Source organism: Pipistrellus kuhlii, unplaced genomic scaffold, assembly GCF_014108245.1.
Source record: "Pipistrellus kuhlii isolate mPipKuh1 unplaced genomic scaffold, mPipKuh1.p scaffold_m20_p_5, whole genome shotgun sequence".
Taxonomy (NCBI): domain Eukaryota; kingdom Metazoa; phylum Chordata; class Mammalia; order Chiroptera; family Vespertilionidae; genus Pipistrellus; species Pipistrellus kuhlii.
In genome coordinates, this window is record NW_023425551.1 from 5,171,550 (window position 1) to 5,191,573 (window position 20,024).

The window sequence follows — 20,024 nt, forward strand, 5'->3', positions numbered from 1 at the left end:
CGGTTTACCCCACACTTCAGTGAAATCTTACCATTTTGAGTGCAATGGTGTGAAAAAGACAGAGAAACTCTACACTAAGCCATTCTACTATCTAAATGGCAGACCGAATTCTGCAGAGTCATTCCCTCCCGTGTTCTATAAGGAGAATCAGTCTTATGACTCAAGGGACCCTGAACACACGGTCCCATCCCCTGCCCATACCCACTCTCTACCAAAAAAAAAAAGAAAAAGAAAAAAAAAAGAAAAATCCAAACCACAATGGCGAAGTGTTTTATGGTGGAAGAGAATGCTTAGAAAAACAGCAAATACCATTAAGAGCTTCCAGTACCTGCTGCGCAGAGCGCTGGCCGTGAGTAAGCACTTTGGGGATGGTGACAGCAGACGAAAGGACTCTGGCAGGTACTACTCACCGTTCCCACCAACGGGTAAATGAACCCCGCGCCGATGCTGGCCCGGACGTCACTGATGGGTAAGATGAAGTCCCTGGGTACCCCTTTCTTGTCGGGTTGGTGAGAAAGAGACAGGTGGGTCTTTGCCATGCAGATGGGCAAATTGCCAAAACCCTGTGAGAAAGGAGGCGCAGCGTGTTCATTGAGCATCGGCATGAGTCCCCTGTACTTGTTTAGTGTGACTCCGTACAACCCCCACAGCTCACATCCAGGCACACAGTAGGCACTTTTACTCCCTGGTCACTGGGCAACAAGGTGGGGCGGACACACACCTCCATGGGCTCAGATCCTGGCAGGCTGAGGATGTCTGTTACTTATTTCAGAGAATTCTCTTTACAGGAAGACAGCACGGTATGTGTGTTTGGGAGAAAGTGTGGCTATTTTCAGGCAAAGCAGCAGCAGCAGCAGAAGCAGCAGCAGCTGTAGAAACCACTTTCCAAGGATATTAATATCCGGGACGCAGAAAGGTAATCTGGAGAAAGGCTTGGTAATGAGGCTTTTAGCCACTCATTCTTGGGAGCTGTCAGGAAGCAAAGGGCCCCTTTGTGCTGGCTTATGAATCATGGCTATTTGATCTGCGATTACATTATAGGAACTGAGATGAGGTCACTGCTTAAGCCGCTTATTTTTAAGGACCAAAGGCAGTGCCTGACCCAGTGCTCCGAAGGTGAAAGAGCAGGAAGTCACGTGTGGGGTCTGACAAAAAGGACAGTGTCTTCGCAGCCGGGTTCCGATGGGAGGGCACAGAGTGGCCCTTCAGAGCCGTGGCTAATTAAGGGCAAGCGCATACTTGACACATCACTCTTAAGGAACATCCCCTCGGCAGAGATAAAAGGAATGCAATCTTCAGAGGTGACCCACACAGAACTCCTTATGATTCAACTGAAAACTATTTGAAACATGTTTGAGTATTATCGATGGGGGCTGGGGCTGGGTGGGGTTTTTTCTCTTGGAAAGGATGTGGTACTTTTATATACTGATCAGAATTCTGCTGGGAACAGGCACGTTTGCTCTGCAGAAACGGGGCCCAGCATTTTAGATTTCAGAGATCACTCAAGTATTGAGATTATTTTTTACTTTTAATTTTATTTTCTGATTACAGTTTGTATTCAATATGATTTTGTATTCCTTTCAGGTCTATAGCACAGTGGAAAACACTGGAAGTGATTTTAATAAACTGATGTAGGTTTCCCAGTGGGGATATTAAAAAAGCACACCGCCCTAGTTGGTTTGGCTCAGTAGATAGACTAGAGCATCAGCCTGCAGACTCAAGGGTCCCAAGTTTGATTCCGGTCAAAAGCACGTACCTTGGTTGTAGGCTCCTCCCCGGCTCAGGCCCTGGTTGGGGCACATGCAGGAGGCAACCAATCTAAATGTTTCTCTCATAACAATATTTCTCTCTGTCTTTCCCTCTCCCTTCCACTCTCTCTAAAAGATCAATGGAAAATATCCTCAGGTAAGGACTAACACACACACACACAACAACAACAACAACAACAACAAAAGAACCCAATATACCATATTACTTCATAAAATAAAGCACTTTTTAAGACTGAAATAAAAGCACCTAAAATTAAAATAAATGATAGTCCTTAAATATTTTTTAAAAAAATTCATTAAAAAAACAACAACAGCCTAGAACTATGCCCTATTTTACACATTTCATTGCACATGACTGGAAATTTCACCACAGAACAATGTTTGAATATACAACCATTTTGGAGAATCTTTTCTTTTTTTTCCCTCCTAAAGCACCAAATACATGCATGGAAAGTTCTAAGAAAACATGAGTTGTTGGTGGTCTTACCAACAACTGGTAGGCATTGGAAGTATTTAACAAAAGGTTAAATATGGTTTACAAAGCAGACTTCAGAGCTGGGGAATAAAAACACCGCAATGAAGCTTTGCCAGCAACTTGTGAAGGGCTTTGCTTCTATCTAGCACAGTGGATGGGCATTGGAGGCCTATGGTCCTCCTGTTGGGGTTAACCGGCTGACTGTGCTGCAGGGATGTCCGTTACCCACCACCATTCCAGGACCAGACAGCGACTCAGGCTGCTGAGTCATGGCAGCCTTCACCGCTGCTTGGGGACTGCCTCTGTCACTCTCTGGGGGTAGAAGAGGATGTGGCCTCCAACCTTGGTGAACGATCTCAGCACCAAGCCAACAAGCCACTCGCATAAGAAAGAACTCCCCGGCCCCCACCCCATCTCTATGTGCTGCACTCGTATTTGCCTAAACCTGGTGCCATGCTAATATTCTGAAGGTAGTTAGAGATCTGAAATGAAGAAGTACTACAGATCACTTAAATCTGACCACAGCGACGCGTCTAAGGACAGTTCGATGTTTCCAGCTGAGTGGGAGGGACTAAAGGTCACACACCATGCAGAAACACGGACACCCTCACATTAGACACATTTATAACCACTAACGTCTACGTTGCATATCTCAAAAAAAATAATGTTCTAATTACAGTCAACACCCAACACCCAAGGATAGCATTTTATTCTGTGGAGCACAAAGTAGATTAAATCAAGTTCTGCTGGTGAGACATAGATGAGTTCTCAAATCAAGGTGAGTATTTCAAGAGCCTAAGGTGGACTCCTCCTCCCCCACAAAAAAGTGTAACTTTTACCTGTTGTGTGTAAAGATCAATTTTGGATTGTGCCTCAGGAGAGAGTTCTATATCTTTGGCTCCGTAGACAGCCTGTGCAATGGTTCTTATCTTTTCCACAACTGGAAGCTGGAGAAACACATATGACAGCAAAATCGTTAACTTTAATTTCGTCACAGAATTAAGGGAAAATCAGTGAGATTCTGTACAATTGTTTACAATTCCCCAGTTTCAGATCAGAGGTCAGCAAGCAAGTAAGAAGCCTTAGATGTCTAGCCAAGTTAGAGGCTGCTTAGTTCAGCATTTTTATCCAGTGCAACATTTAAAAAATGTGGTATCTCCTATGCTTTTTAAACTCAGAACAAGAGTCTCCTCACCAAACTCTGAGTGCTGATTTCTAAGTGGGTCTCAACTCTGGTTATATGACAGAGAGTGTCACATTACTAAAGAACGGCTCATTTTCTTATGAGCAGAATGGGTTGAGATTTTAATATAAACGTTGTTATGATCAAACACTCTGCTGGGAAATCGAAGGTTGAATCTAGTGTTACTTTAGTCAATTATGAGAAATCTTGGAGAACAGGGAAAATCCGAGAAGACAAAATATGGGCAACTAAATGTGTGGGGAGATGAAAAAATCTTCCATGATGCTAAATGGGAAATATGGATGCAGACTACTGGTAAAATGCTAAAAGCCATCTTAAGAAACAAGAATGGCTCATTAAGAAAGGAATATGCCACAGGTAAAGTGATTCTTGAGGTAAGCAAAGCATTTGACGGAATTGTTCAAAATTTGCTGTGGGTAGCAAATGCAGGCATAATGCAGTTATTAGGTTTACTCTTCGGTGAACAGTGGCTGGACCAAGTGCTGATGGAATGGATGCCACCCAAGGAGCAGAAGCCTCTCGTGGCCTGAGTCAAGGATGTTGGTTGGCTATGGCAAGGGGTACATTTGCATAAATTATTGTTGCTATGCACAGGAAAGAGAATTATCCAACAGGGCAAAACAGAAGCTAACGCCATCCTCCCGATCTGATAGACCCCAAAACTGCTCTAAAATGCGATTTTCATTATTATAGTTTTTATTATTGTATAGTTGTTCTGTGGTCTGGAACTTAAATATTGCACGTTTCAACATATAAAAAAGAAATGAAGATATAAACCATTATAATCTTTCAATGAAGGACATAAAAGAGGATCTGAATCATTGGAGGGAAATACTTTGTTCATGGATTAGAGAACGTGATGCTGTACAGATGTTAGTTCTCACAAAAACCTATTAGTTCAATATAATTCCGATGAAAACCCCAAGAATACTCTTGGCTACTTGGCAACTAATTCTAAAATTCATCATAAAGAGTAATGGCATAAATAAGTAAGATCACTTCAAAAATAAATGAAACCAAAGAACAAAGACAACAGGATTTGCCTTATCACACCAGGTACCAAAACTATGCTAGGTAATTCCATGTGGTATTGGCACAGGACTAGACGCATTAATCAATGGAAGATAAGAAGGAACCCAGAAAGACACCTCAGCAGGTGTGGGACAGTATGCAGCAGAAATGGCACAAAATAGGGAAGGTAGTTAGAGATCTGAAATGAAGAAGTACTGCCTATCATAAGGCTGGATAGAAAATTAGATTTTCCACACACCAGTCCCCAAGTAAATTCAATATGGAACAAAGGTATAAACTTCAAAATCAGAACTCTAAATCATAGAGGAAAACATTGGTAACTCTATGATCTGAACGTAGGGGAAATTTCTTAAATAAGGTAATAACAGAATATATCCTAAAGGAAATAATTTATAGATCTGACTACATCTAAAATTTAAAACCCTTTGTGTGTGTGTGTGTGTGTGTGTGTGTGTGTGTGTGTATATATATATATATATATATATATATATATATATATATATAGACACTGTAAGTAAGATTAAAGGATTGGGGAAAATCTGGGAGAAGATATATGTAAATATTTAAAAGCCAAAAGATTAGCCAGGCCCATGTGCTCAGTGGTTGAGCATCAGCCTATGAATCAAGTCACTGTACAATTCCCAGTCAGTGCATGTGCCGGAGGTTATGGCTTCGATCCTCAGTAGGGGGCGTGTAGGACACAGCCGAAGTTTGATTCTCTTTCATCATAGATGTTTCTATCTCTTTCTCCCTCTAACTTCCTCTCTAAAATCGATAAAAAATACATTAAAAAACCCTTTTTGAAATAATCAAAAGATTAGTTACTAGAAAGGATATATAAAAACAACAACTAAAACCCCCCACAGATCAAGAGAAAGACAAACAAATATTTAATTCTGGGCAAACGGAATGTGACTAATAATCATATGATAAAATGCTCAATCTCATTAGTAATCAAGGAATGCAAGTTAATGAAAAACCAGTGCACACCCATTAGATTAGCAACACTGATCAAGGAAGGGTAAGTGAGGATATGGGGAAAAATGACCCTTCTAAATGCTCTTGTTGAGATGCTGATGGTCGAACAGTTAGCTTCTTGACTGGTCACTTCACTTCTAGTACACTCCCTTACTCTACCAAGTCTAACCTTCCTAAAACGCAAAAACCTTCAGCTCCCCATGGCCTACTAGAGGCCAAAACCTGGTTCTGCCATTTACACATCTGTATGCTGTGCTTTGAAGCATCAGCAGATAAGATAACCATCTTCTTGCTTCTGAGCCCTGCACAGGAAGTCTCTGCTCCTGTAATCTTCGGAGACCAACTTCTGCCAAAACCCTGAGCTCTCCGCCATCTCTCTCAAAGGCCAGCTCCTTCAGGAAGCCTTTACTGCAGGAAAACTGCAACCTCCTCTCCACGACACACGCCGGAGCAGAAGGCAGGGCAGAGAGAGGAGGGGCCAGCGGCTGAGGCCCAGGCAGGGAGCCTGTTCCTCTCACCCTTGGTTTCCAACTTGACCTGAATGTTGCACCGCTGATGCCCCAGCCCCAGCCCCAGCCTGTAAGGGTATCCTCTGGTCCCACCCAACGAGAGGACGGGGGACTGTACCTCCGACGCCCAGGCCCACATGCCGAATAAACAAAGTGCTTCCGCTCATTGCAGCCAGAAATTTCACCCCAAAGTTCTCTCGGGCTCCTTACCACAATTCTCCTTTTTCACTCACATGCACCAGTAAATAGATAAAAAAGAGCATCTCAGTTAACGGATCTTTTGGGTTTAATGTAAAAACTACAAACAGCCCTGATAAGGCAGCTCCCATTGCATACAGGCGAGGAAGTTCCTGCTGGTTCTCTGCTTGATTCTGGGGAGAAGTATGACCCTCAAAGAGAAAAAAAGAAAAGAAAAAAGAAAGAAAGCCAAGCTCAGCCCAATGATCCTGACCTGAACTTGACATTCTCTGTAGTAAATGACAGTTTTCCGAAACAAGTAAAATGCTAAACTACATGATGAGTGTCTGTGCATTAGTCATGCCTGGCTTTCCCCTGGCTCCATAAATACGTCCTAATTTGTTTACCCACCACATCCTTCCTCCTCATCTCCCTGCCCAGGACAGTGGCCTGCACACAGTAGGCGTTTCATAAACGTCTGGTGGGGGAATCAATAACCATACACGGCAAGTCCTTGCCAGATGCCAGGCAGGGCAAAGCACTCCAGGGACTTCCTGCACAGAGCGCTCGTGGTGTGAGGACAAGGGAGAGTGAACAAGAGGGACAGGACAGCGTGTGGCAAGGGCTCCGGGAACCCTTCTATTAGAGGTGGGAGGTCACAGGCTGCAGGGAAATCAGCAAAAGCGGGCAAGACGTGAAGCACGCTCGAAGGACGTGAGAGATATGAGCAAGCAATGAAAGGGATGACTCCACACACGGAGGAAGGCACACGCCAAGGTGTGGACGGCAGTAGGTTTACTCTGGAAACAGTGTTTGTTCTCTTGTATGATGCTTGACATGAATAAGCTGCCTCCCAAAGGCTGGCGTCTGAACTAGCGCTGTATCTCAGATCATGCTGAGCTAACACGGTACGCGAAATCTTCATCTTCACCAAGGATATAACCCTGAACACATTCTGCACTGGTGAGGTCCCAAGCCTCTCCCATGTACATTCAGGAGACCGGACTAGTCCGGCTCAGAGCCGTCCCTGGGCCTGCCTGTGACGATGGCGTGTTCTCCCTGCACTGTGCTCCCGGCGGCCACCAGCCTCCTGAGGCTGTGCAGAGGTGACATGTGACCAGTGCAACCGAGGAAATGAGTTCTTACCTGGAGCAGCGGCACGGTGCAGAGCGTAACTATGACAACGGCCACACCGTGGCACCGTCCCTTGCACCCTAAAAGCTGGTGGCAGCACAGGGTAAGCGGGAGCCCGTCAGGCTCCTCCATGTGCACTTCGTGGACATGGCGATCCAGGCCCCACGTCAGACAGCCCATCCTCCTGGAACAGGCCTGGGGAGCTGCCGGAATTACCCACTGAGGTTACCGATGACCTGCTTTTTTGTGGGATAAAACTGACCTACAAATTCCAGAAAGCAGCTATTGAGATTAAAAAAAAAATTTTTTTGTGTGCGTGTGTGAGAAGAAAATGGGAGAAAATAAAGTGAACAGAATGTTAAGTGACATAGAAGAGAGTTAGACGTGAAGCTGCTAGAGCTGGAGAAAGAGGATGCGAGAAGCTCTACCAGTGGCATGGCCCTCGGACCTCCTGGGAGACCCAGGACAGGACGCAGCGCCCCACACCCGCTCCGCCTCAGCCCATGGCGGCCGAAGTGCCGGGACTCCGGCTGTGTCTTCGCCAGCCACGGAGAATAAAAACTAAGGTCACAGAGGAGAATTAATAAAATGAGACGTTCCTATGCTGTGATTGGCCAAAATGTTTGCCAATGCCCATAAAATATTTACAGGGAAGGACCAAGAATAATTGAATAGAAATCTCTGGACACAGTAATTATTTAATTTTGTATTTTAAACAAAGCATGAATTTTTAAATGACCTGCAAGGGCAGTTTGGTAAATAAGCTTTCCTTTTTTTTTTTTTTTTTTTTTAAATAAAAAACTATAACGTGCCGAAACCGGTTTGACTCAGTGGATAGAGTGTCAGCCTGCGGACTGAAAGGTCCCAGGTTCAATTCCAGTCAAGGGCACGTATCTTGGTTGCGGGCACATTCCCAGTAGGGGGTGTGCAAGAGGTAGATGATTGATGTATCTCTCTCATCGATGTTTCTAACTCTCTATCCCTCTCTCTTCCACTCTGTAAAAAATCAATAAAATATATATATTAAAAAAAACAAAAAACAAACTATAACGTGCCCTAGCCGGTTTGGCTCAGTGGATAGAACATCAGCCTGCGGACTGAAGGGTCCTGGGTTTGGTCAAGGGCACAGACCTGGGTTGCAGGCTCGATCCCCAGTAGGGGGTGTACAGGAGGCAGCCAATCAATGATTCTCTCTCATCATTGATGTTTCTCTCCCTCTCCCTCTCTGAAGTCAATAAGAATAGATATATAAAAAAAGAAAAGTATAACATGACACCATTGGCTGTTGATTTACACGGAGTGTACCCTAGGTGAGACAGGTTCCTTACAACATACCCTCAGGGTCAGGAGAGCAGCCCTGTGTTGTAACTGAGAACAACAGGCCCATATCCTCAACACAAAGCATGTCCTTAGCTAGAAACCAGCACACTTGGACAGCACACGAGCTACCAAGATGTACATGCTAACGTCCATGAGCCGCCTCTGAGCGGCCATCCCTGTCAGCTCGCTGACCCCAAGCAACAAGTTCACCCCGAGGTGCTCATACTAAGGCCACTGGGGCGTGGAGGTCGCCGAGCCCGGGGGAGGGAAAAGGCTCCTGGCCAGACATCAGCATTTGTGCCTGCGAAGGAACAATGAGCAATTCACACGGGTGAGCTTCTGCACTTTCAAAAGGGAGATTATAGCAGCAGCAAAGGGAAGGCATACAGCAGGTCCCCCATAACTTCCTGTCTCATCATAAGGATGCAGTTTGCTCTGCTAAAGTGGTCTGTTCGATGTGGTGCCTTCAATGATAACATCTGTGATGATGTTCAAAAATGCTCCTTAGTGCTTGCTTTTGAGGCTGAGACAATGAATGCTGTCCCCATACAATGCTGTGATGTGGTCTGAACTGAAGTCAGAAGGGCAGGGATGGACCGGCTAACGTGTGCTGGGACATGGACCATTCTTTTCACATCCTTCCATCTGTCTTGATTTGTCCATCGTTTGAGATGAAATAAATGCACTTCTAGAAACTTCTGTCATAGTGACAGTCCGTTTCTCAGGGTAGAAGAAGGCACTTAAATGAAGTCATAGGAATCCTTGTGACATGCACAAAGGAGACAGATCCAGATCTCTGTTTTTCTCAGCAGGTGCTATTCCCAGCATCAGACACAAAGCCGGGGGAGCTTTGCCAGAATCACACAGGGCCCAGTAGGCTGCGTGAGAAAGCTGGGCTGGTTCTACAATAGCAATAGTGTCAGGTTCAGGAGACCCATTAGACACAGGTGAGCAAGCAGGTGGCGGCCGAGGAGGTGGGTGATAGACTGCAGGCCCAAGGAGACTTGACAGAGCCCCTGGAGGCCAGCACTGGAGAAGAACCTAGTTTTGACAGAGATGTCTGGAGAGTCTACAGGTGGGTGTGGTGTGGTCGAGGGGAGATGATATGGGAATTCAGGGCTGAACCATGGGGAGGAGGCCAGGGCAGAGGAGGGTGGAGAGGGACAGAAGCAGTTCAGGTTGGATGCCCAGAGCCTGAGCATCAGGAGGAGAAGAGAGTGTAAGGGAGTACACAGGAAAGAGAAGTGGGTTTCTGAATGAGATACAAAATGACTGGCAGAGGTAAGGGGCAGCTTCCTGTAGAACACTCCAAACATTCCAAGGGGGGATGAGGGGGAGGGGGGAAGGAGGAAACAACAGAGACCAAGGACAGGGCTGAGGATAGGGAGCAAAGAGCCAGAGGAGGTCAAAGGCGTGAGGACAATGGTGAGTAAAAAGGATGTCCCTTCTCCTTGGAGTGTTTCTTTGCAATGATTCTGAAATACAGGAGATATACAGAGATGTGCAAAAATGTCACCGTCAGTTTTTAAATTCTATTAACTAAAACTATATAAAGTGTGTGTGTGTGTGTGTGTGTGTGTGTGTGAATGTACTTGATGGCCACAGAAATGTGCATTTAAAAATGATTAAAATGGGAGATTTCATTTATGTATACTTTTATCACAATTTAAAAACACTATATATATATATATATATATATATATATATATACACACACACACACACACACACACACACACACACACTACATATACATATGTATAAGTAGTCCTATGAAGGCATTTTTATTTATCTAAAATTTGAGACTCTGGTTGCAAATGCCTGGAATCCCATTAAAGGATAACCCTACTGACAACTGGCATATGTGCAAGTTTCAATCGTTAAGAAACAGAAAATAATTCCTCAATAACCAACCAAAAGCAAAGCAAACCAAAACAAAAAACCCTGACCCACTGTACGCCATAAGGGTCCGCAGATGCAAGCGGCGTGCCTTCTCCAATATGCCACGCGCATCTATAAAAAAAATTGTTTTCTCTAAGTGGCAGCCCTGACCAACTTTAAAATCATCTTTCCTAAGAATTTACAGCTGGAAATATTCAAGAACACCCGAGTTTTTAATAATATGTTTATTTTTATTTAACTGGAGGCCCGGTGCATAAAGAATCATACAAGAATAGGCCTTCCTTCCCCTAGCTGACGGCAGTGCCTTTGCTCCGGCCAGAGCCACTTTTCCGCCTTCTTAGGCAAGGGGTTGGGGCAGTGCAGAATGTCTGCGTATGCAAATTACCCACCATTTTTATTGGGTTCATTTGCATACTCACTCCTGATTGGCTGGTGGGTGTCACAAAGATATGGTCAGTTTGTATCTTACTCTTTTATTAGTGTAGATATTCATTGAAAATTTATTTAAAAAAAAAATAAATTCAGCCAAAACCGGTTTGGCTCAGTGGTAGAGCGTCGGTCTGCGGACTGAAGGGTCCCAGGTTCGATTCCGGTCAAGGGCATGTACATTGGTTGCGGGCACATCCCCAGTACGGGGTGTGCAAGAGGCAGCTGGTCGATGTTTCTCTCTCATCGACATTTCTAGCTCTCTATTTCTCTCCCTTCCTTTCTGTTAAAAATCAATAAAAAATATATTTAAAAAAAAATTCAGAATATCATGGCGTGTGGGGGTGGTTTCCGTTTTGGACGTGTGGGAGTTAACTGGTTAAAAAGACCAGCAGGGGAGAAGACGCCTCAACGTCCAGGCAGTGAAAGCACAATAGTCCAGGAAGGAGGGATGCTGGCTGGGGCCCTGGGCTGAGTCCAGGTCCGTTTTGATTTCCCTGTATCCAGCCCCCTCGCTGTGATCAAGAGAATGGCTTCACACAAAGAACAGGAAGGACCTTTTAATAAAAACAAACACTAGCCCCTCTTGCTGTCAAGGTTACACCTCAAGATGTTTGCAAGGTTAGAAGAAGGATACAGAGATGATTTCCAACCTTAATTTCAGATCTAACAAACAATATTCAGACTGATTTGCAAGCTGACTTTCAGCGTCAACCCATGCTTTGCAAAAGCAACTGAATTTCTACTATATCACGGACGGTTTTCAATTCTACTGGAGAAACAATGCTGAACATCTTGCTTTGATTTGGTGGCGTCTCTCTGTGGCAGGCAGACAGACACGAGCAGAGCAAGGCCGATGGGCCAGGTGCAGAAGGTCGTCGGGGTGAAAAGCCTTGGATGCCAAGCAGAGGACAAGTGTAAGAGTGGGACCTTATTCCCGGGTGACTTTCCTCCCCTAGCATGTGGTTCTGGTTCGTACCCTCTGACCTTTCCTCCCTAAAGATAACATTTAGGCCTCAGTTCTATTCCAGCTTGAGGCCCAGAAAAGCAGCAAAACCAGACAAGCAACACCTCCGCCCAGACTGACTTCAGGACCAGGTACATGGACTAGTGACCCCCTGCCCTGGAGCTGACCAATCAATCAGTGGAGACCCTGATCCTGAAAGAACACACCTGGAAGGCTGCTGCAGATCCTACTGAGACTTCCCCTAAAATCTCCACTTTAAAACCCTAGGACAGAGGACCCAGTGCACACTCCCTCCTGGGGCTTTTCCCCTCCTTCCCTGACCCCCACTCCCCACCACGCATCACCGCGATCTTCCTCACTTTTAAGCTCCAAGGGCCCTTCCTTTGCCTCTGTAACTTGTTCCCAAGCCCAATACTTCTAGGAATTACTTGTTCTACCTCTGTGATTTTCCAAATAAATGACCTCTTATGGTTTGAGTCTTGGCCCTGAATTCTTTCCTAACCAGAACCCAAGTACCCAGGTTGCTGTGCCCAGGTATGTCCAATTCCACCATTCTAACACCAGCTGCTGCTCTTGCCACCCCCAACATTTCTTTCTCAGTGCACTTGGTTAAAAATGTACGGAATTATTCTTGAGGAGTGGCTGCTTATCTCAATCTTCTGTAAAGTTCAGCACAGACCCCCAAGTTATCAGGGTAGCTTTAACTATGGCTCCCATGTTGTCCAGCCTCGGTGTCTATTCGGTCAGGTGTCTCTATTCCTCTCTAACTGATCCTCTTTCCATGGGGGTTTTGAGCCATTTCCACTCCCCATACACAAGCAATCATGCCCTGTGCTCCCACACTATTCCAGTGCCCTCCAAGTGATCTCAGGTGGCTTTCTTCTGTAACACAGGCCTGGGGCAGGGTGGGGCAGTAAGAAATGAGACGCCATGGGTCCTGTACTGACTACATTCCGAGGGTGATGGAGCTGGAGGAGGTCCCGAAAGGCACACAACACAAGCCCAGTCTGAACTGAGAAGCAGGGGCAGCAGGGTGAGTCATCCAAAAGCATTTTATCGTCTTTCTTTCTGCAGAGCGATCCCACACCTACCAGGCTGCCAAGCACTTAACGATTAGTCATTGGGGGTAGGGGTGGGGGGGAAAGAACAAAAGGGAATAGAAAGAGTTTCGAGAAAACCATTACTTAGTCTACAAAGGTTCAGCACGAAATATGCAAGAAATCAGGGGGGAAAGAGGATGAGCTCGGTTATCGACCGCGTTACAAGACAGGGTTGTAAACGGGCTCATGTTATCTAACATCGCCTCACCAGTGGCGGGAACACAGCGCTGAGGGAGTATGAAGTGAACCAGAGCAGTCCTGACTCTTCTCACAAACAGTCATGTAGCAAGAGGCAGGGAGGCTGATTATCAAATAAACAATTATGCAGCTCAAATCTAATTTCTGTTATAAGAAAAGGGAGCAGCATATGTTGGCAGAGGAGGTAAGAATCCTGGCCTTGAGGCCACCTATCAAACCCAGGACGTTAGACCACACTGTTATAAATCTCCCCTTTCCACAGGAGAGCGGACGTTTTAACAGCATTATCTCCGTGAAGAATGGGAATTCAGGAAAAATGAATTTAGTGGGAAGGAAAAGGGTTCATCTTAGGGTGAGTGCGCATGTGTGAGACAGCATAACTCAGGCACAGTCTTCTATTCCCTGACCTTTTCACCGGGGATGGTCTTCTTGAAAAGAGACACACTTATGAAATCATTCATTTAAAAACCAAAACTGCCATTGCCGCTCCGAGCGGGAGGGTGTTTCAGACGGGATGGTGATGGTCTGTGAGTCAGTTTCCTACAGTTTGTGGAAAGGGCTGAGACATCTCCCCACCCCCACCCCCAAGGTTTACCGGGGCAGCAGGGTGCAGGGAGGAATATGAGATCACCAGAGCCAGCCACCGTCTGATTGGCTACATGCCTGATGTGCCCACTGCAGGGCTGATCTCTCTTTGCTTATCATCTCCAGGGTCAGAGAACCCACAGCTTAAAATTAGAATTCTTTTCTTCATGGAAAACCAAGTCCCCTCACCCTATTGACTCTCTACCACCTGTGTACCGCAGACCATTTTAGTCTCATTCACACAGTGGCTTTGCGACATGACTGACCTGTTCTGGGCTAACCATCCTAATACATCCCTGAAGCCCTTCCTTCCACAGACCTCTGCTGAGCATGACTGAGCAAAGGTGTTGAAGTTTAATTCCTAAGGTGATGGTATCGAGGGGTGGGGCTTTAGGAATGATTAGGTCATGAGGGTGGAGCCCTCATGAATGCAATTAGTGCCCTTATAAAAGAGACCCTACGGAGCTCCCTCACCCTTCCATCCTGTGAGGATGCAGCGAGAAGACCCTCACCTGACGCTGAATCTGCCTCGATCTTAAGACTCCCCAGCCTACAAAACTGTGAGAAATTCATTTCTGTTGTTTATAAGCTGCCCAGTCTATGATATTCAGCCCAAAGGAACTGAAAACTGAATAAGCCAGTCACAAAAAGACAAACACTGCATAGTCTCACTTATGAGACAAACCCATAGAGACAGAAAGCAAAATGGTGGCTGCCAGGGGCAGAGGGGAAGGAAGGAATGGGGAGCTATTGTTTAATGTGAATATACTTAATACCACGGAACTGTACACCTAAAAATGGTAAAGACGACAGGTTTCATGTTATGTGTATTTTACCATAATTAAAAGAAATTTTAAACATACTAAACATAGCTCAAGAACACTAAAACGAGGGAGAAGAGTTACAGTAGAAATGAACAAAGGAAACACCACCTGAGATTAGATAAGCCTTCTGAAGATGCTCAAAAGTCTGTTCCTGTGCCAATCCCGGAAGTGTTAGCTGTTGGTCCCAGTTCTCCAAAGCTGCTCCTCTCCCCTGCCTATTATTTGGAAGCAGAGAACCGTCAAGGGCACAGGCTTTGGGGCAGGGAGCGCGGGTCTGCCCTTGGCAATGAGGCCCTGTCAGATGGCTTACCCCAGTGGTCGGCAAACTCCTTAGCCAACAGCCAAATAGCAACAGTACAAGGATTGAAATTTCTCTTGAGAGCCATATTTTTTAAACGTAAACTTCTTCTACCACCACTTCTTCACAATGGACTCACCCAGGCCGTGGTATTTTGTGGAAGAGCCACACTCAAGGGGCTCGCGAACCACCGTTTGCCGACCACTGGCTTAACCTTTCACCTTCTCTTCCTCCTCTGCTTGTGGGTGGTTGTGAGGACCAGATGGGACAAGCCAGGCACAGCTGTCAGCACCGGTTCAAGTACAGAAACATTGGCCATCATCACCGCGGTGGGGTCTCACCTGGACATCGTACAGGAACTGGAAGCGGCTTCTCTTGCTCGCAGCCTCCCTCACGGCCCAGGCCAGGTCCACCGAGCCCTTTCCGCCCATGGACCAGTGGTAGCAGGGCACCGCGTCAAAGGCGCCGGCCCGCTTGGCGAGCTCACACACCAAGTCGATCTCGGCCCGGGTGTCAGTCCTGGTGATGAAAACGTTTGTGGTTTTGCATCTGCATTCATTTAGGGATGTTTTAAAAGAAAGACTAACCATTTATACAGAACTCTGTTCCCTAACACTGAATATATTTTAAACATCAAAAGTGGTTACATCGTGTTTAAATAAATCAGACTTAAAGAAAAGGCATGGGGGTGGGGGGGATCCCTTTGCAACATGATTCAAATATTTCAAGTTGTTAAGCGTTTTATTGAGAAAATTCCATAACACATCCCTTTGATCAGCCACAGTTTTTTCAAACAGAAATGCTGGGTGGAATTAAAAAAAAAAAAAAAAAAAAAAAAAAGGCCAAAGAAATGTAAGTCACTGTATAGATTTCATTTTCCTAGGACCATCTGAGAACACTTGTGCTGTGATGAAACCAATCACACCAAACCAAACAAACAGAAAGAGCGGGGTATTCCTGGACGCTTTCCGACGAAGCAGAGAAATCGAGTTTGCAGGGTGGCCCCAGCGCTACGCCCCCGTGTAAAGGAGGATGCCTGACTTACTTGAAGACGTTCAGAGCTACGACCACAGGAACCCCAAAGAGCTGAGCGATCTGAATCTGCTTCTGGAGGTTACAGCAGCCGTCCGCCACCAGCTGGATGTTCTGCAAGAAAACCAGACCCCCATGCATCGCATCCCGCCACACGCAGCTGCGAGGGCCACCTCTATTTAGACCTATACACGCACATACACACAGATCCCATTCTCCTCCCAGAGAGATGAATGAAGGAGGAGGAGGCTTCTTTTCAAAATAATTTCTAAAATTATTCTGACTCCAATGGCCTATTTGAGTCTTGAGCCAGGCAGCTATTTTTGCAGCAGACCAGTGGCCAGGACATAAGCAGCATGCCCACGCCCCTGCAGGTTAGTGGACAAAAACAAGGCTCCAGAAGGGTGAGGAGAGCTGGCTAGCCAGCCTCTGCTCAACCCCTTGGCGCCACCTGTAGGAGAGGAGAGGTACTGTTGACAGTAAACCAAAGTCTATTTACAGAGTCAAGTAACTAGCAAGTCATAAAGCCAGGAGTCAGTTTTCCCCACGCCTAAATACATGGATAGAAGCTGTGTATTTGTTTCTGTGCTAAAGACCTTGAGCTGGGGGTAAGGAGCAGTAGATAAAGCCCATATCTATTATTTCTCAACACTGAAGCGTTAACTGAATGAGCTGTATCCCAACCCCCACCCTTTCCTCGAGGTCAGTGGCCGGGCAAACTCATTAGTCCACAGAGCCGAATATCAACCGTACAACAATTGAAATTTCTTTGGAGAGCCACATATTTTAAACTTAAACTTCTTCTAACGCCACTTCTTCAAAATAGACTCGCCCAGGCCGTGGTATTTTGTGGAAGAGCCACACTCAAGGGGCCAAAGAGCCACATGTGGCTCAGGAGCCACAGTTTGTCGACCACTGCTCTAGGATTATTAGAAGAGCACTTTTCTAAGACGCCATGGGTGGAGGACTCATCACTAATTGCATTCAACTGCAAGCCAGTGGTTAACTGGGTTTGAATGACTCTCCACTGTGGCCTTTTCAAGTGATCACTCTTACCTCCTCCGTGTATTCTTTCTTAAGAGGCACACCAGCAATTACCTGAGGTGAGACAAAATGAAGAATTATCTCATTAAAAGGCTTACGCTAGCCCTGGGTGGTGTGGCTCAGTTAGTTGGCTGAGCACTGTCCAATGCACCGAGAGGTTACTGGTTTGATTCCCCGTCAGGGCACATGCAGGGGTCGCAGGTTTGATCCCCAGTAGAGGGTCTGCAGGAGGCAGCCAATTGATGTTTCTCTCTCAAATAATTAAAAACAGTTTTTAAAAAATGCTCTTCTAATTCATCATGGGCCGAAAGAAAAACAAATCAGACACTTTTAGGGAAGGTGCCTTTAAAAGTACACTTTGCCATTTTAAACCAGTAACTGGCAGTCCTGGCTGCACATACATTCTCATGGGAAGCTTAAAAAAAAAAAAGGTTCCCAGGCCCCACCCTGACAAATTAAAGCAGGATTTCTGGGCCTGGGACCCAGGATCAGTAATATTTAAAATTCCCCCAGGCAATTCCAATTTGAGCCAATATTGAGAACTTTCATAAAGTTGCCCATTATCTTAGCATAAAATAGAATTCATAATATGATCAATACCTGAATTATACAAAGCACACCATCTTTCTAAGTCATTTTAAAGCAATGCCATTACTATTTATTTTGGCCTAGGTTGGCAGGACAGCTTAAAGACTGAGAAAGAGAGATAATGCAGGTGTCCAGTCGAAGGTTATAAAGCAAACGGGAGCAGACCAGGAGCTTGAATGGAGCAGGGTTCTGAAACCCAATTTTGTATTTTCCCACAACCCCTCGTGGTTTTTATCAATGGCCTGCTACCGGTTTCCGTGAAACCCTGGAAAACATTTTGATTTGCTGAAGGCATGGTGACTTATTCTCAGTGGAAGAGGTCCTTAGGAAATCCTTAGGAAAGAAGTACCAGATCAAATTGTGTTTTTTGTTTTGTTTTTTGTTTTTTTAATATATTTTATTGATTTTTTTACAGAGAGGAAGGGAGAGTGATAGAGAGCTAGAAACGTCGATGAGAGAGAAACATTGACCAGCTGCCTCCTGAACACCCCCCACCGGGGATGTGCCTGCAACCAAGGTACATGCCCTTGACCGGAATAAAACCCAGACCCTTGAGTCTGCAGGCTGGCGCTCTATCCACTAAGCCAAACCTGTTTCGGCCAGATTGGTTTTGGATCACGCATGAAAACAAAGTATTTTCAGATGGGTTTCCCCAGCACTGAGTGAATGCTAGATTGACAAAAAGGACAAAAAGTACTGCCAAGCTTGCACACATTCCATGTTCTGCAGAATCCAACACTGAGCAAAAGCAGGAAGAATGGGCTGTACACAAATACCAACAGGAGGGTCCCTAAACCAAAAACTAGTTCTTAAAAGACTAACAAAGTCACCCTAGCCAGGTGGCTCGGCTATTAAACATTGTCCCATACACCTAAGAGGCTCTGGATTCAATTCCTGGTCAGGTCACACACCTACGATAAGGTTTTGATCCCTGGTCAGGGCATATACGGGAGGCAACTGAACTATGTTTCTGGCTCACATGGATGTTTCTCTCTCTTTCTCCCTCTCCTTCTCTCTAAACATATCCTCCAAAGGTTCATGTAATATTTGAAAGTTAAATAATATAATTTGCAGCATTGATAGATTAAAACGGTAGAACATATCATCTCAATAGATGAAGAAAATTGTTCAACACCTAGTTAGTATAAAAACTCGGCAAACTGTGTATTAAAAGTAATTTCTTCAACCTGATAAAGAACATATACTAAAAGTCTACAGAAAACATCATAGTGATGAACTATAAAAAAACATTTTCTTTCAGATCAAGAATAAGGAAAGAATGCCCAGTACTACCACTCCTATTTAATACTGCATTGCATCTAGGAAGATCTGGTTAGTGACAAGAAAAAAAAGTATAAAGATTGAAAAGGAAGAAACAGAACTGTCATTATTTTCAGATACGATTGCCCATATAGAACTCTCCAAAGTATCAATAGCTGAAGTAGAACAATTAATAAAATTCTTAAGGATGTAATGTACAGCATGGTGTCTATGATTAATAATGCTGTGTTGCAAACTTGAAAGTTGCTGAGAAAGTAATTCTTAAAAACCTTCATGATAAGAAAAAAATTTTTTGCAGCTATATATGGTGACAAATGTTAACTAGACTTACTGTGGTGATCGCTTTGCAATGTGCACACATAGTAAATCATTATGTTGCACACCTGAAACTAGTATAATGTTATGTCACTTCTACATCTAAAAAAAGGAAGTCAGAAAGGTCACTGTACTAGTATGTATATAAGAGCAATATGTAGGAATCCAGAAGTAACCTGCTACACTACTTAAAAATATAAAGTGCACAAGAACACATCTGTAAAAGGATGTAGAAACCCTTGTGAAATAAACTATAAATCCTTATTAGAACACATTTGAAAAAATTTAAATCAATGAAGAGATTTCCCACGTTCTTAGCTGGAAAGCTATCAAATCTCCCCAAACTGATCTATTGATTTAATGCCATTGCAATAAAAATCATAACAGATTCTTCAAGGAATTGTCTGAACCAATTCTATAATAAATATGGAAGGAAAAGGGCCAATCATAGGCCAGGCATGCATGGAGGATGAGGAGGACCCGGAGTTTGGCTAGTGCATCCGAGACACTATTACATGTGACGAGACGAGTGCGAGGGAAGGCAGGTCCCAGAGAAAGACCCCCACCTGCATGGAGAACTCATCTATGAGGAAGCAGGCCTGAAGGTCAGAAAGAAGGCAGGACCAGGCCAACTGGTTTTAATGCAGAAAACATAAAACCAGATCTAGTCATTGCTCCATACACCAAAAACCAGCAATACTGGGTGTGATGGTTAATTTTATGTGGCAGCTTGGAGCCCAGATATTTGGTCAGACATTATTGTGGTATTTCTGTGAGGGCGTTTTAAGAATAACATGTACATGTAATGTACATGTAATATGTACATTACATAACATGTACATTAGTGGACTCTGAGGAAAGCAGTT

The 20,024-nt window shown here is 44.8% G+C and overlaps 1 protein-coding gene across 2 annotated transcripts in view; it reads right to left on the reverse strand.

Moving 5' to 3' along the window:
- MTHFD1L (methylenetetrahydrofolate dehydrogenase (NADP+ dependent) 1 like) overlaps nucleotides 1-20,024 on the reverse strand; it is a 152,872-nt gene that overhangs the window by 32,907 nt on the left and 99,941 nt on the right. Inside the window, exons 22-26 of one of the 2 annotated variants that reach the window (XM_036414087.2) lie at nucleotides 16,987-17,028; nucleotides 15,944-16,044; nucleotides 15,240-15,417; nucleotides 3,084-3,191; nucleotides 329-563 (exon numbers count right to left, since the gene is read on the reverse strand). In XM_036414087.2, coding sequence (XP_036269980.1) covers nucleotides 329-563; nucleotides 3,084-3,191; nucleotides 15,240-15,417; nucleotides 15,944-16,044; nucleotides 16,987-17,028 — 664 coding nt within the window. The remainder of the gene's footprint in view (nucleotides 1-328; nucleotides 564-3,083; nucleotides 3,192-15,239; nucleotides 15,418-15,943; nucleotides 16,045-16,986; nucleotides 17,029-20,024) is intronic. The other variant, XM_036414088.2, reaches the window with a different exon arrangement.